General features: G+C 47.0%; 1 protein-coding gene across 1 annotated transcript in view; it reads right to left on the bottom strand.

Moving 5' to 3' along the window:
* Positions 1–844: 844 nt before the first annotated feature.
* OXTR (oxytocin receptor) overlaps positions 845–14921 on the bottom strand; it is a 52915-nt gene continuing 38838 nt past the window's right edge. Inside the window, exon 2 of the mRNA XM_040358836.1 lies at positions 845–1841. Within this exon, the coding sequence (XP_040214770.1) occupies positions 1591–1841 (251 nt within the window). The 3' untranslated portion in view covers positions 845–1590. The remainder of the gene's footprint in view (positions 1842–14921) is intronic.

A 14921-nucleotide genomic window follows, 5' to 3' on the forward strand; every position in this document is an offset into this window, starting at 1 on the left:
ATACTTAACATTGACTAGGCCAGCTATTTGTTCGACTAACTTTACGCTGGAAAAAGCCGTACGTAAACGACGTAAAAACGCCGGGCGCACGTACGTTTCTGAATCGGCGTATCTAGTCATTTGCATATTCTACGCCAAACTCAACGGAAGCGCCACCTAGCGGCCAGCGTAAATATTGCACCCTAAAATACGACGGCGTAGGAGACTTATGCCGCTCGTATCTTAGCCTAATTTAAGCGTATCTGGTTTCCAGAATACGCTTAAATTTTAGACGGCGTAGATTCCGAGTTAGGATGGCGTATCTACCGATACGCCTGCGTAACCCTACGTGAATCTAGCAACTGCACTTTGCAAAGTCCACAGTCTATTTGCCTTTAGTAAATCAACTTAGAAAAAATAAGGGTTTGGAATTTTAAAGGTGCAGAATTACAACGACATTTATGTGAAAAAATATTTATTTATAAAAGTAAAAAAATTACAGAATTTAAAAAATCCATTCAATTATACATTACAGTTACAGGAATGTGCAAGCTGAAAAATTCTCAACATGTTTCGCCACGATTAGTAGCTTCCTCAGCAGAATTTAATTTATCAGGCACTATCTACTGGAAATAGAAAGAAAACAATACAAAAAATTACAAAACAATACAGGAATACACAAATTATAAACAATGTACAAATATTGTAATTTATGTTAAATTTGTACCTTGTTTATAATTTGTGTAATTTTTTGTATTGTTTTCCTCCTATTTCCAGTAGATAGTGCCTGATAAATTAAATTCTCCTGAGGAAGCTACTATTCGTGGCAAAACATGCTGTGAATTTTTCAGCTTGCACATTTCTGTAACTGTATTGTGTAATTGGATGGATGTTTTTAAATTCTGTAATTTTTTTACTTTTATAAATAAATATTTTTCCACATAAATGTAGTTGTAATTCTGCACCAAACTCTTATCTTTTTTAAACTGAGCCTTACAGTCCCTTCACATGTCCTGCAGAGGTCCCCTTCCTGCTGTCTTGGGCCTCCCCCCCATGGTGGCGGAATGCCAGGGCCCAGTCATGAGTGCAACCCTTGTGACCCTGGTAGTTCCACCACTGCTTGTTAGCATTCTGGGACCCTTTAGATCTCCAAAGCCTGGAAACCATGAACATCTAGCAGCTTTTACCAATGGGCAACAGGAATTACCAAGGTCCATGCACATCTAAAGGGAGACCGGAATACTTTCTAATAACACCTGGATGCCTTGTGTTCCCTCTCCAGTCGCCCATGGCTTCCTTGAGTTTCAGAGGTCTCCTGATATGTATAAAAGGAGAAACATCCTTAAGACTGCAAACTGCTGGCAATTGACTGAAACATAAAAAAAAAAGAAGCCACATAACAGTCACATGTACTGTTCATCCAGAAGGTGCACTTCTCCGTATGTTCTACTCTTTAAGTCTCCCGTCTTGCCTCTCCCAAGATTGGGGTCATCATCAACTCCACAGCAAGGAAGATAATCTAGTGTCCCCAAGGCTTTGTCCTCTTTTGTGTCCACCATCGGCACCACCTGGAAAACCCAACCCAGTACAAAGGGGGGTGGTGGGGGGGGGTCACAATGTCGATGGCTGAGTGATGCTCTTTTGGCTGGAGCTCTTCCGACTCAAGACGAACGTTGAGGAGTTGCTCTTCCTGCTGGCGCTCAGGTCGCTGCTCTGCTGCTTGGACTTCAGGTACCGCGCCGAGCAGCAGAGGAAGCGCTGCAAGAGGTCGTGGAAAAGGTGTCCGGTGAACAGCATGTAGATCCAGGGGTTGCAGCAGCTGTTCAGGCTCCCCAGGAGCATGGCGATGATGAACAAGGAGGCTGCAAAAAAACAGACAAAGAGAATAAGTTTGGTTGAAGTATAGGAGGCAAGGCACATAGTCAGAATAATAGGAGGCATAAAGGTATAACGCCACAAATGAACAGAGAGAATGTTGGGTGGACATGGCTTACTGTAGCACTACCCCCCGCAGGAGCCTCTGCTTATTTGGGCCTATTTCCCCAACTCACATACAGAAAGGCACACAGCATTTTCAGCATTCTTCCTTTGGCTCAATATTCAGGCCAAGGTTTCCTTTTTAGGGGTTTTTATTGGAAAAGGAATTTGGATAGGGATGGGGACATGGTATCCCCCGAAACTGTAGGGGGAGTGGATCTTGGGTGGGAGTTCCCACACTTTTTTCGCCAGGACTTGACCCCTGCCCCACAGTCACTTCTCTTCTGTATAGGAGGATCAATGATCCACTCAGTCCCAGAATGGCTGGGCTTCCTCCCACCAACTCCCTTCAGTCTCTGATCCAGGCTCTCTTTGGTAGGCCCCCCAGCTAAGCCTAGCTTGGACCTCGATGTCTTCAAAGGCTCCACTGGCATCCTGCACAGGGGTCTCCTCCTGAATCACTGGACTTAGGAACTCTGCACCCTGGCTGCCAGGCCTCACAATATTTATGCACCCCCCAACTACATTCTGGGCAGACCTTCCCAAGGATTGGCTAGAGTTGCATACATATTCAGGCTGCTTGTCTCTCACTCTCACTATACTTCTAGCAGTCTCTAGAACACATATGTCATTAGAGTTGCCACCTCATCCCTTTACCACCGAACATATATGGAATACACAGGTTCTGAGGCTAATTAAATGCAGATCAGGCACTAAGTGAGTTTAATTACCACCTTAATCAGCCACAGAACATGTGCAAATAATGTGTTTAGTTTTAAAGGGATGAGGTGGCAACTCAATATGTCAAACACAAGACCGTGGGCCGAATCTGGCTCGTCAGGCTTTGTCGTGTGGCCCTCGCAGCCAGAACATGGTGGGACTCCAAACCTGCCACCTCTGTCTCTCACCCTCTTCTCCCGCTCCCAGCTGTCACTTGTAAACACAGAAGCTGTCACTCTGCATACAGTACACCCCTGAACTCTGCATTCTGTACATAGCGCACCTCTGAACCCTGCACTCTACATAAGGCACTCATAAAGTCTGAACTAGCATAATCCCGAACTCTGTACATAATGAACTCCTGCTCCTGAACTCTACACTTGTTCGTAGCCCACTCCTGAAATTCTCACTCTATACGTAGCCCACTTCTGAACTCTATACTTTGTTTGTTGCCCACTACTAAACACTGAAAGCTGAGTTGCTAACTTTTTTTTATGGCCAAAGGTGGGCCAAAAGACGTTGAACCAGATTTTGGCCTACCTTTACATAGGCTAACCCCCTTTAGTCCATCATGAATACTACTTCCAAATTCATTCGCCTTACCAGTGGTTCAGTGTTCGCTACCCCTCTCTGCCAATCTGACTTCCGTTTATCCAACAAAAAAAGTTCAAAATTCCAACGTCAACCTACAAAGCCATCTACAACTCTACTCCAAGAAATATCACCAACCTCGTCTCAAAACACCAATCAAACCGTCCTCTCCATTCCTCTTAAGACCTTCTGCTATCTCCATCCTCAGCTCCTCCCATGCTTGACTCCAAGATTTCTCCAAAGCCTCTCTGGAACTCCTTATCTCAATCTTTCCAACTATCTCCTACTCTGTCCGAAAACCTACAAAGTCATCCACAACTATGCCCCAAGATAATTCTTCAACCTCATCTGAAAACAGCAACCAAACCATCCTCTATATTCCTCCCAAGACCTTCTGTTTTCTATCTCCATCGTCACCTCCTCCCATTCTTGCCTTCAGGACTTCTCGAAAGCCTCTCTTGAACTCCTTATCCAAATCCTTATCAACTATCTCATACTCTGTCCAACAACCAACGGTCCAGTATTCGCTACCCATCTCTACCAATCCCTCCACTGACTTCCACTCATCCAACTAAAAAAGGTCAAAATGTCGACAACCTACAAAGCCATCCACAACTCTGGCTCGAGATATATCACCAACCTCATCTCAAAATACCAACCAAACCATCCTCTCCATTCCTCCCAAGACCTTCTGCTCTCTATCTCCCTTGTCACCTCCTCCCATGTTCGCCTCCAGGACTTCTCCTGAGCTTCTCTGAAACTCCTTCCTCAATGTATCCAACCATGTTCTACTCGGTCAGACAACCTTCAAAGTCATCCACAATTCTGCCCCGAGATATATACCCTCAAACTCGTCTCAAAACACCAACCAAACTGTCCTCTCCATTCCTCCCAAGACCTCCAGCTCTCCATCTCCCAAGCTCGCCTCCAGGACTTCACCAAAGCCTCTCTGGAATTCTTTACTCCAATCTATCTAATCATCTCAAACTCTGTCCACCTTTAGGTGATCCTTGAAAAGCCATTGTTTTAAGGAGGCCTATCCCACCTCGAAGTAATAAAATGCACCTTAAAGAGGAGGTTCACCCTATAATTAGGGAAGATGATTGACGGCCGGCTCTGGCACGTCACGCTTCTCCGGAAATAGCCGAAATAGGACTTGGCTCTTCACGGCGCCTGCGCATAGTCTGTGCGCAGGCGCCGTATAGCGCCGTGAAGAGCCGAGACCTACTCCGGCTATCTTCGGGGAGTGTGACATGCCAGAGCCGTCCGTCAATCATCTTCCCTCTGGATAGGAACGCCCATTCCCCGCGGGGAGTCGGAATCTTCACTATAGGATTAAACAGTGAGTACGGGGCAAAAAAAATAAATAAAGGCATACTGTAGCTCGCGCTACTATGCTTAATTTAATGCTAGAATGTTGTCATTGAGGGTGAACCACCGCTTTAACTTTCTCTATTAGCTTTTGTATCACTTGACTTTCCCTTTTAGATGGGAAGTTCTAATGAGCAGGGCCCTCTGAATCCCAATTGTATCGAGTTGTATTGTAATGGAACTGTCTCCCTGCATTCTGTAAAGCGTTGGCGCTATATAAATCGTGTATAATAATATTAATAGTAATAATTATGAGATGGTCTAAACAGTCCAACAGTTCTATGACCAGCTCTACTTAATGGAATGGAATTTTTTTCTTCTAAGGCAACATACAGAAGACAAAAGGCTGTCACAGGTACAGAACATTACATAGGAATAATATCTACATTCAATCTAGAGGAAAACAAGCGATAGTACTGCTCGCGGAAACCTGTCCAAGGTCACCCGTCTGCAGAGACTCTTCCTAGAAATACAACCCTCCAGGGGGAGATATGAATATAAAGAGCACATAATATTTTCAGCTATTGTCGCTCCGGGGGCTTTGTATTTGCACAAAGATTAGGAGGCATTAATGAATGGTGATAATAAATCTGCACGTGGATTAGACGGAATGATATGCTGTTTGCAGGGGGATTTACGTGCGTTGTGTACACGTGCGGTCCTCCCTTATCCAAGGGGCCATCATGAAAACCGTACGTGAGGCCCAAAGGTGGATTCAAACCTGAACAATGAAAGTTTGTATCTGATTAGCTGCCCATGGGAAAGCATTAACATTTCTTATCTTATGAGATCCAGGAAATGCAGGAGCTCCTCTGATAATCTTATGGCCCCTAATGTGAAAAGGTTACAATCATAAAACTTTACATAAACAACAGTTGGCTTGGCTGTACATGTAAGCGCAAAAATCAACTTGTGATCTGCCAATTCATGGGTCACGGTTCACTGAAATGCCCCCCCATGTATATACCCAGCCCCCCTTCTACTCCCTGCCAGTCCATTCGTCCAACAGAGCAGCCTTGCTCAACCTTCTCTTACATGAAGGAACCCTTAAAAAACATTCAGGTTTCATAAATTGGAAAAGAAAAATTGCGCTAATTTGAAAAGTCCGTTGGTAAGTGGAAAACAATCGTGCACAAACGTACAATTATTCTTGCAACACCCAGTGAATGGATCGTAGACAGGTGCACCACCACCTGCTTACCAGATAGTAAGCTAAGTAAGCAGATGGCTTAAACCCAGCCAGGGCCTTTATCCTAATGGGTATTCACGAAGACCCTATATGGAAGGCGATGACCTCCACTTTCTAGTATGCACAGGCTCCTGAACACCACAGACTCCATTTGTTTATGAACAGGGCCGTCTTTAAGGCAGGGCAAAGGGGACAACTGCCCTGGGCCCTGTCATTGTTGTGGGGGGCGCAAAGCAGCTGCCTCATACTTGCCAACTACCCCAGTTTAAATTCCCTTGTCCCTTTAGTCTTGTGCTGTGTCCTGATATCTCAGTGTGAAGTGCTGCTACTAATGCTGCCCTGCTCACTGATTAGTTGCTAGAGGTTACAACACATGATTTCTTCTTGTTGATTGGTTGCTAGAGATTACTGTACAGTAATACTGCTCACTGATTGGTTTCTAGAGGTTACGGCACATCATCTCTTCACTGCAGAGGGGCGTGATATACATATGAATGCCGCCGGCCTCAGCTATTTACATATGAACACAACTATGTACACAACTGCTGTATGTACGCCTATTGTTGTGTACAGATGACTCACCGGCAGGCCCTGTGTTTACATGTAAATAGCGGCGGCATTCATATGTAAATAGCTGAGGCCGACGGCATTCATATGTAAATCATGCCCCTCTGCAGTGAAGAGATGATGTGCCGTAACCTCTAGCAACCAATCAGTGAGCAGTATTACTGTACAGTAATCTCTAGCAACCAATCAACAAGAAGAAATCAGGTGTTGTAACCTCTAGCAAATAATCAGTGAGCCGTATTATGTGCTGTAACCTCTAGCAACCAATCAGTAAGTGGTAATGATATGCTGTAACCTCTGGCAACCAATCGCAATTGCATGGGGGGGGCCCCAAGAATTTTTTTGCCCAGGGTCCAATCAACATTAAAGACGGCCCTGTTTATGAATCAATTAATCCAAAAAACAAAAAGGAAAAATCATAGCGTGACACCTCACTTAGATGTTTGGTAGCTACACATGCCTTAAGGCACAAACTAACCAATGTATGCACAAAAAACACCAAGGGTCAGATCCACATACATTTAGTTAGGCGCAGCGTATCAGAGATACACCACACCGCCATACCTTACCTGGCATATATTCAAATCCTCAGCGAGTTCGCGCCGTAAGTTACGGCGGCGTAGTGTATTTCTGGCGGCGGATTTCAAATTGGGCGGGTTGGGGGCGGGTTTCATTTAAATGAAGCGTGTCCCCGCGCCGAATGAACTGCGCATGCGTCGTCGCAAAATTTCCCGCCGTGCATTGCGCTAAATGACGTCTCTAGGAAGTCATTTTTTTAACTTAGACGTGAGTTACGTCCATCCCTATTCACGGACGACTTACGCAAAAAATAAAAAATACCAGCTTTAACTATACGCCGTAAAAAGCCGACTACAGACGACGTTAGAAAATGCGACGGCCGCGCGTATGTTCGTGGATCGTCGTAAACCGCTAATTTGCATACCCGATGCGGAAAACGACGAGAACTCCACCCAGAGGGCGCCGAAGTATTGCACCTACGATCCGAAGGCGTACGAAGCCGTACGCCTGTCGGATCGAACCCAGAAGCCGTCGTATCTTGGTTTGAGGATTCAAACTAAAGATCCGACGCGGGAAATTTGAAAGTACGCCGGCGTATCAGTAGATACGCCGGCGTACTCTCACTGTGAATCTGGCCCCCAGTGAGTAATTCATTGGACAAGTGCACCACCACCACCGGCCGGCTACAAAACAATCCCCGTCCTTTGTTTAGAAAGTTTGGAGACCCCTGGTCTATCACATAAAATCCCAATAAAATACATTTATGTTTTTGGTGGTAACGTGACAAAATGTGGAGCATTTCAAGGGGTATGAATACTTTTTCAAGCCACTGTATGTAGCTAGGTGTGGTGGTCGGGTGTCCACAAGCGTGGCTGTTTGATGCCTAAATTCTTCAGCACAAAGGCCACCAACCAACAGCAAGCAATTAGAAATAATCTGCTCATTGTAAATTGGTATTTGATTGGTTGCTATGGATTACCGCCCGGTGCCCAATTCTTTTTACCCTCCATAGGATGTTGTTCATCTATATTGATGCTCCATTGTCAGTGCCCTGTAGATGGCAGTGCGTTTCCACACACAAAGGTTCAAGAACTTTTTCTTTTTAATTTTCAAAGTGCCGTTCAGAGAGAGCGTTAAATGGAAGGGAATTGTACGGCGCACGATTCCCGCATATAAATATGTAACCACGTAATTAATAACAATAAAGCAGACCGCTGTCTAATATTCATGTACAGAGGCGGACAAATGAGGAACATAATAAACTGGAGCGAGGTGATAAAGTGGTGGCTGGCACCGACAGATTTTAACACACATTTAGAGAACACATATGGAAAGCATAAAACCCCCGACCAAGATAATCAATACAACTAAAGTTCTATATCAGGACTCTGAGGCCGCGTACACACGACCGGTCCAAACCGATGAAAACGGACCGAAGTCCAGTTTCATCGGTCCAAACCGACCGTGTGTATGGCCCACCGGACTTTTGTCCTTCAGACCAAAGTTTTAGAACTTGCTTTAAAATCGAACCGATGGACGGCTGACCACCGATGGTTAGTACACAAAAGCATCGGTTCAAAACCCGCGCATGCTCAGAATCAAGTCGACGCATGATTGGAAGCATTGAACTTCGTTTTTTTCAGCACATCGTGTGTTTTACGTCACCGCGTTCTGACCCGATCGGTTTTTGAACTGATGGTGTGTACGCACATCAGACCATCAGTCAGCTTCATCAGTGAACCTATGAAAACGGGCCGTCGGACCATACTCATCGGATGGATCAACCGTGTGTACGCGGTCTCAGGTAAAAAAAAATCTGAATTCTGATGTTAAAAAGCTCAAATTCCATAATAAAAAGGGTTATAAAATGAAAGTGAATCCTAAGCCAAAATGATGGAGTGGTAAGGAGTTAGTTAGTTGAGGGCATTAGTGGTGGAGTGGTGGGTGGTTAGTTGATTGAGGGAGTTAGTGGTGGAGTAGTGAGGAGTTAGATGGTCGAGGGAGTGGTGAGGGATTAGTTGGTTGAGGGAGTTAGTGAGGCAGTGGTGAGAGGTAAGTTGGTTGAGGGAGTTGGTGGTGGAGTGGTGAGGGGTTAGTTGGGGGAGTTAGTGGTGGAGTGGTGAGGGGTTAGTTGGTTGAGGGCATTAGTGGTGGAGTGGTGAGGGGTTAGTTGATTGAGGGAGTTAGTGGTGGAGTTCTGAGGAGTTAGATGGTTGAGGGAGTTAATTGGGGAGTAGTGAAGGATTAGTTGGTTGAGGGAGTTAGTGGTGGAGTGGTGAGAGGTAAGTTGGTTGAGGGAGTTGGTGGTGGAGTGGCGAGGGGTTAGTTGGTTGAGGGATTTAGTGGTGGAGTGGTGAGGGGTTAGTTGGTTGAGGGATTTAGTGGTGGAGTATTGAGGGGTTAGTTGGAGAAGTTAGTGGTGGAGTGGTGAGGGGTTAGTTGGGGAATTTAGTGGTGGAGTGGTGAGGGGTTAGTTGGTTGAGGGAGTTAGTGGTGGAGTGGTGAGGGGTTAGTTGGTTGAAGGAGTTAGTGGTGGAGTGGTGAGGGGTTCGTTGGTTGGGGGAGTTAGTGGTAGAGTGGTGAGGGTTTAGTTGGTTGAAGGAGTTAGTAGCAGAGTGGTGAGGGGTTAGATGGTTGAGGGCGTTAGTGGTGGAGTGGTGAGGGGTTAGTTGGTTGAGGGAGTTAGTGGTGGAGTGGTGAGAGGTTAGATGGTTGAGGGAGTTAGTGATGGAGTGGTGAGGGGTTAGTTAGTTGGGGAAGTTAGTGGTGGAGTGGTGAGGGGTTAGTTGGTTGAGGGAGTTAGTGGTGGAGTGGTGAGGGGTTAGTTGGTTGAGGGAGTTAGTGGTAGAGTGGTAACATGGTTGAGGGAGTAAGTTGTGGAGTGGTGAGAGGTTAGATGGTTGAGGGAGTTAGTGGTGGAGTGGTGAGGGGTTTGTTGGTTGAAGGAGTTAGTGGTGGAGTGGTGAGGGGTTAGATGGTGGAGGGAGTTAGTGGTGGAGTGGTAAGAGGGTTGAGGGAGTAAGTGGTGGAGTGGTGAGAGGTTAGATGGTGGAGGGAGTTAGTGGTGGAGTGGTAAGAGGGTTGAGGGAGTAAGTGGTGGAGTGGTGAGAGGTTAGATGGTGGAGGGAGTTAGTGGTGGAGTGGTAAGAGGGTTGAGGGAGTAAGTGGTGGAGTGGTGAGAGGTTAGATGGTTGAGGGAGTTAGTGGTGGAGTGGCGAGGGGTTAGTTGGTTGAGGGAGTTAGTGGTGGAGTGGCGAGGGGTTAGTTGGTTGAGGGAGTTAGTGGTGGAGTGGTGAGGGGTTAGTTGGTTGAGGGAGTTAGTGGTGGAGTGGTGAGGGGTTAGTTGGTTGAGGGAGTTAGTGGTGGAGTGGTGAGAGGTTAGATGGTTGATAGAGTTAGTGGTGGAGTGGTGAGAGGTTAGATGGTTGAGGGAGTTAGTGGTGGAGTGGTGAGAGGTTAGATGGTTGAGGGAGTTAGTGGTGGAGTGGTGAGGGGTTAGTTGGTTGAGGGAGTTAGTGGTGGAGTGGTGAGAGGTTAGTTGGTTGAGGGAGTTAGTGGTGGAGTGGTGAGGGGTTAGTTGGTTGAAGGAGTTAGTGGTGGAGTGGTGGGTGGTTAGATGGTTGAGGGAGTTAGTGGTGGAGTGGTGGTGAGGGGTTAGTTGGTTGAGGGAGTTAGTGGTGGAGTGGTGAGGGGTTCGTTGGTTGAGGGAGTTAGTGGTGGAGTAGTGAGGGGTTCTGTTGGTTGAGGGAGTTAGTGGTGGAGTGGTGAGGGGTTAGTTGGTTGAAGGAGTTAGTGGTGGAGTGGTGGGTGGTTAGATGGTTGAGGGAGTTAGTGGTGGAGTGGTGGTGAGGGGTTAGTTGGTTGAGGGAGTTAGTGGTGGAGTGGTGAGAGGTTAGTTGGTTGAGGGAGTTAGTGGTGGAGTAGTGAGGGGTTCTGTTGGTTGAGGGAGTTAGTGGTGGAGTGGTGAGGGGTTAGTTGGTTGAAGGAGTTAGTGGTGGAGTGGTGGGTGGTTAGATGGTTGAGGGAGTTAGTGGTGGAGTGGTGGTGAGGGGTTAGTTGGTTGAGGGAGTTAGTGGTGGAGTGGTGAGGGGTTCGTTGGTTGAGGGAGTTAGTGGTGGAGTGGTGAGGGGTTAGTTGATTGAGGGAGTTAGTGGTGGAGTAGTGAGGGGTTCTGTTGGTTGGGGGAATTTGTGTTGGAGTGGTAGGGGGTCAAGTTTTTATTTCTCGTCAATGACATGTGGAAGTATTCCAATTGCTTGCTTCCAATGGCAAAATATTAATATATGGTACTCTCACCTATATAAACTACAAGACAATGAATAAAAAAGTATTTATAAGGGATGCATCTAAAAGAAAACACAGTAATGCAGAATCTATTATGGTCCCTAGCACCAAATGCCTCTATGTGATCTGAAGAAAGGGGGGGGGGGGGTGATATAAATCAGGGCTTTGTCCATTGGCTATCGTCATCCCATAAACAGGATATCAAACACAACGTCCAATCTTACAAAGATCTTACGACTTCCGTGAGTTCCCGACCCCCTAACAATATCAGGGGTGATAAGTGAAACAATACGACTAGAAGTGAATAGGAACCGATAATAAATGTCTGATAAGGTGTGTGAGGCTCGGAGCCAGGCTTGTTCGGAACGTGGATGGCTTTAAATAGAACCCAGAATAGATGTCCTGTTTCTCACGAAAGGGCTGGGAGGGTGATTCTAGATATTTGGCCAAGATAGGCAAGATTTGGGCACAAAGCTAGGTTCTCTCTCCTTCCCCACTATTATTTGCATATCCATCGTAAAAAAAAAAATGCGACATGGCATAATAGATTATTCTTCTACTCCGATAAAGTGTAACGCAAGTTTTACTGAGATAAAAAAACAAACACAGTCCAGCTGAACTAAATACGGTACGTTATATTTAAAGATCTCGTAAAAATACAAAGGGGTAGATCCACGTACCTCCGCTGCGCCTGGCGCAGATGTGAGATACGCTACGCCGATGTAACTTACCCGGCTTTGGTTTGAATCCTCAATGAATTTGCGCCGTAAGTTACGGCAGCGTAGTGTATCTCTCGCGGCGGATTTCTAATTGGGGGGGTAGGGGGCGTGTTTCATTTAAATGAAGCGCGTCCCCGTGCCGAACGAACTGCGCATGCGCCGTCCGTAAAAACTCCCAGGGTGCATTGCTCCAAATGACGTCGCAAGGACGTCATTGTTTTCAACGTGAACGTAAATGGCGTCCAGCCCCATTCACGGACGACTTACGCAAACAACGTAAAATTTTCAAAATTAGATGCGGGAACGAAGGCCATACTTAACATTGAGTACGCCAGCAGATAGCAGCTTTAACTATACGCCGGAAAAAGCCGAACGGAAACGACGTAAAAAAATGCGACGGCCGCGCGTACGTTCGTGGATCGTTGGAAATAGCTAGATTGCATACTCAACGCGGATTACGATGTGAACGCCACCTAGCGGACGCCGAAAAATTGCATCTAAGATCCGACGGCGTACGAAGACGTACGCCTGTCGGATCTAACACAGATGCCATCGTATCTTGTTTTGGGGATACCAAAACAAAGATACAACGCGCAAAATTTGAAATTACACAGCGGCCCAGATTCAGGTAGATTCGCGCAATATTTGCGTGGGCAAAGAGCAAAATTTTTTCTCTGCGCCCACGCAAATATTGCGCTTTGCCCGCGATTCACGGAGCAGTTGCTCCGTAAATTGCGCGGGCAATATGCTAAACAGCCGGGCATAAGGCTGCCTAATGTAAATGATCCCGCCGGGGGCGGGAATCATTTAAATTAGGCGCGCTCCCGCGCCGAGCGAACAGCGCATGCTCCGTCGGGAAACTTTCCCGACGTGCATTGCGGCAAATGACGTCGCAAGGACGTCATTTGCTTCTAAGTGAACGTGAATGGCGTCCAGCGCCATTCACGGTTCACTTACGTAAACGACGTGAAATTTAAATTTCACGAGCGGGAAGCGCAGCTATACTTTAGCATTGGTTGCGCCTGCTATTAGCAGGAGCAGCCTTATGCTAAAGTAGCCGTACGGAAACTCCGTACCTTGCGTGCGCAGGGCCCGCGAAACTTTTGTGAATCGGTGGTAGTATGCAATTTGCATACTATACGCCGATCACAATGGCCGCGCCCCCTAGCGGCCAACGCAAGAATGCAGCCTGGGATGTGAAGGCATAAGGAGGCTTATGTCTGTCACATCCTAGGCTGCATTCGTGTAACGAGGTTCCTGAATCAGGAGCACTCGTTACACCGGAGCAAGTAAGCCCTTGCGCCGCGCAACCTATGGTTGCGCGGGCGCAAGTGCTTCTTGAATCTGGCCCACTGTATCAAGAGATACGCAGCGTAATTTCTTTGAGGATCTGCCCCATAGAGTTTAAACCAAAGTAGACATTCAGCTCTGTATTAGATACAGGCTCGCCAAATATCGGTTCTAGCTTTGAGACTAATCAAATCAAAAGAAAGAAAAAGTACAGCCATGTGTACACCGCCATGGGTGTCTGCAGGTAGGGGCAAGAGGGGGCGATTGCCCCCCCCCCCCCCAGAATCGTCTAGAAGGTGTTGTTGTTGCCATCTGCAGTGTCCGTCCGTGATCGCCGTGACCTCGTTCTGCTGACGCCCATGTACACCGCTGTTTCTTTTTAAAGTTTTAAACTTTGTTGCTGTTCTTCTAATACGGATCTCAAGAGATGAGTTGACATCCATGTTAGATGATTCATCCGCAGAGATGATTCACCATTCTTTTCTCCGAGGACCCATGGATCTGTCAAAACTGCAGTTGGTTTAACAACTATTATGGGAACAGGGCCGACAATATTCTTCCAATTCTTATCCAAGACGCCAATGTTTCCTTAACCACTTCAGCCCCGGACCATATTGCTGGTCAAAGACCGGGCCACTTTTTGCGATTCGGCACTGCGTCGCTTTAACTGACAATTGCGCGGTCGTGCGACGTGGCTCCCAAACAAAATTGGCGTCCTTTTTTCCCTACAAATAGAGCTTTCTTTTGGTGGTATTTGATCACCTCTGCAGTTTTTAGTTGTTGCGCAATAAACAAAAATATAGCGACAATTTTGAAAAAAATGAATATTTTTTACTTTTTGCTATGGACACCTAGGAGGAGGGAGGAGCGGTACGGTGGAAGCCACCATGATGAAGAGAGGACACGGGAGCCCGTAACCCGCCCATAGGGTCCCGCAACCTAGCGGAAGCCTGCCACTCATAGGAGCCGCAACCCGCCCATAAGAGCCCGCAACCTGGCCACTGCCCGCTGCCTATAGGCAGGGCCGTCATAATAGCATCTTGGGCCCCTGGGCAAAGTAATGCTCTGGGGCCCCTACAAAGCTGACAGTGCAGGTAAACAGACATCAAGTAGGTAGGAGGCAGACTGCCCCCCCCCTGTATCTATCACTCTCAGTGCCATCATGGGGGCCCCCAATTTCGGGGCAGCATGGGCTCAAGGACCACCTGCTTTGGGCAAAGTGCAGGGGCCCCCCCAGGCAGTGCCCAGGTGTGCCCTCTCATTAAGACAGCCCTGCCCATAGGAGCCCACAACCGCCGCCCATAGGTGTCCACACTGAAAACGAATGCAGTCACCACATCCAATGATTGATAGGCTGCAATATATAATTTTTGGGGTGTTTTGGGTATAATTCTGCTTTAATTATCCCTAAAAAAAAAAAGATTCCCTGCGGAATCCTCCTTTAAGCTCCCACCCGCTGAGCGCCCAGAGATTAAGTATGCCATTGAAATGTAACCTCGGCTCGCTGAAAGGCCGCCGCTCCGATTCAGCCTCACATCTCCAACTCTCCCGAGGGGGCTTCATCACCAGCCGCTGAAAGTCCTCCGCTGACGTCACGGCTCCTTTTGTGTATTTTTAGCAGCGGCGGAGAAAGGTGGAGGTGGGACGCCAAAAATATGTCCAGCATTAGTTAGACGGATTTACGTCATTCTTACCTTCCGCCGAACGGGAAGGCA

The sequence above is a fragment of the Rana temporaria genome, chromosome 7 (genome assembly GCF_905171775.1).
Source record: "Rana temporaria chromosome 7, aRanTem1.1, whole genome shotgun sequence".
In the NCBI taxonomy this organism is placed as follows: domain Eukaryota; kingdom Metazoa; phylum Chordata; class Amphibia; order Anura; family Ranidae; genus Rana; species Rana temporaria.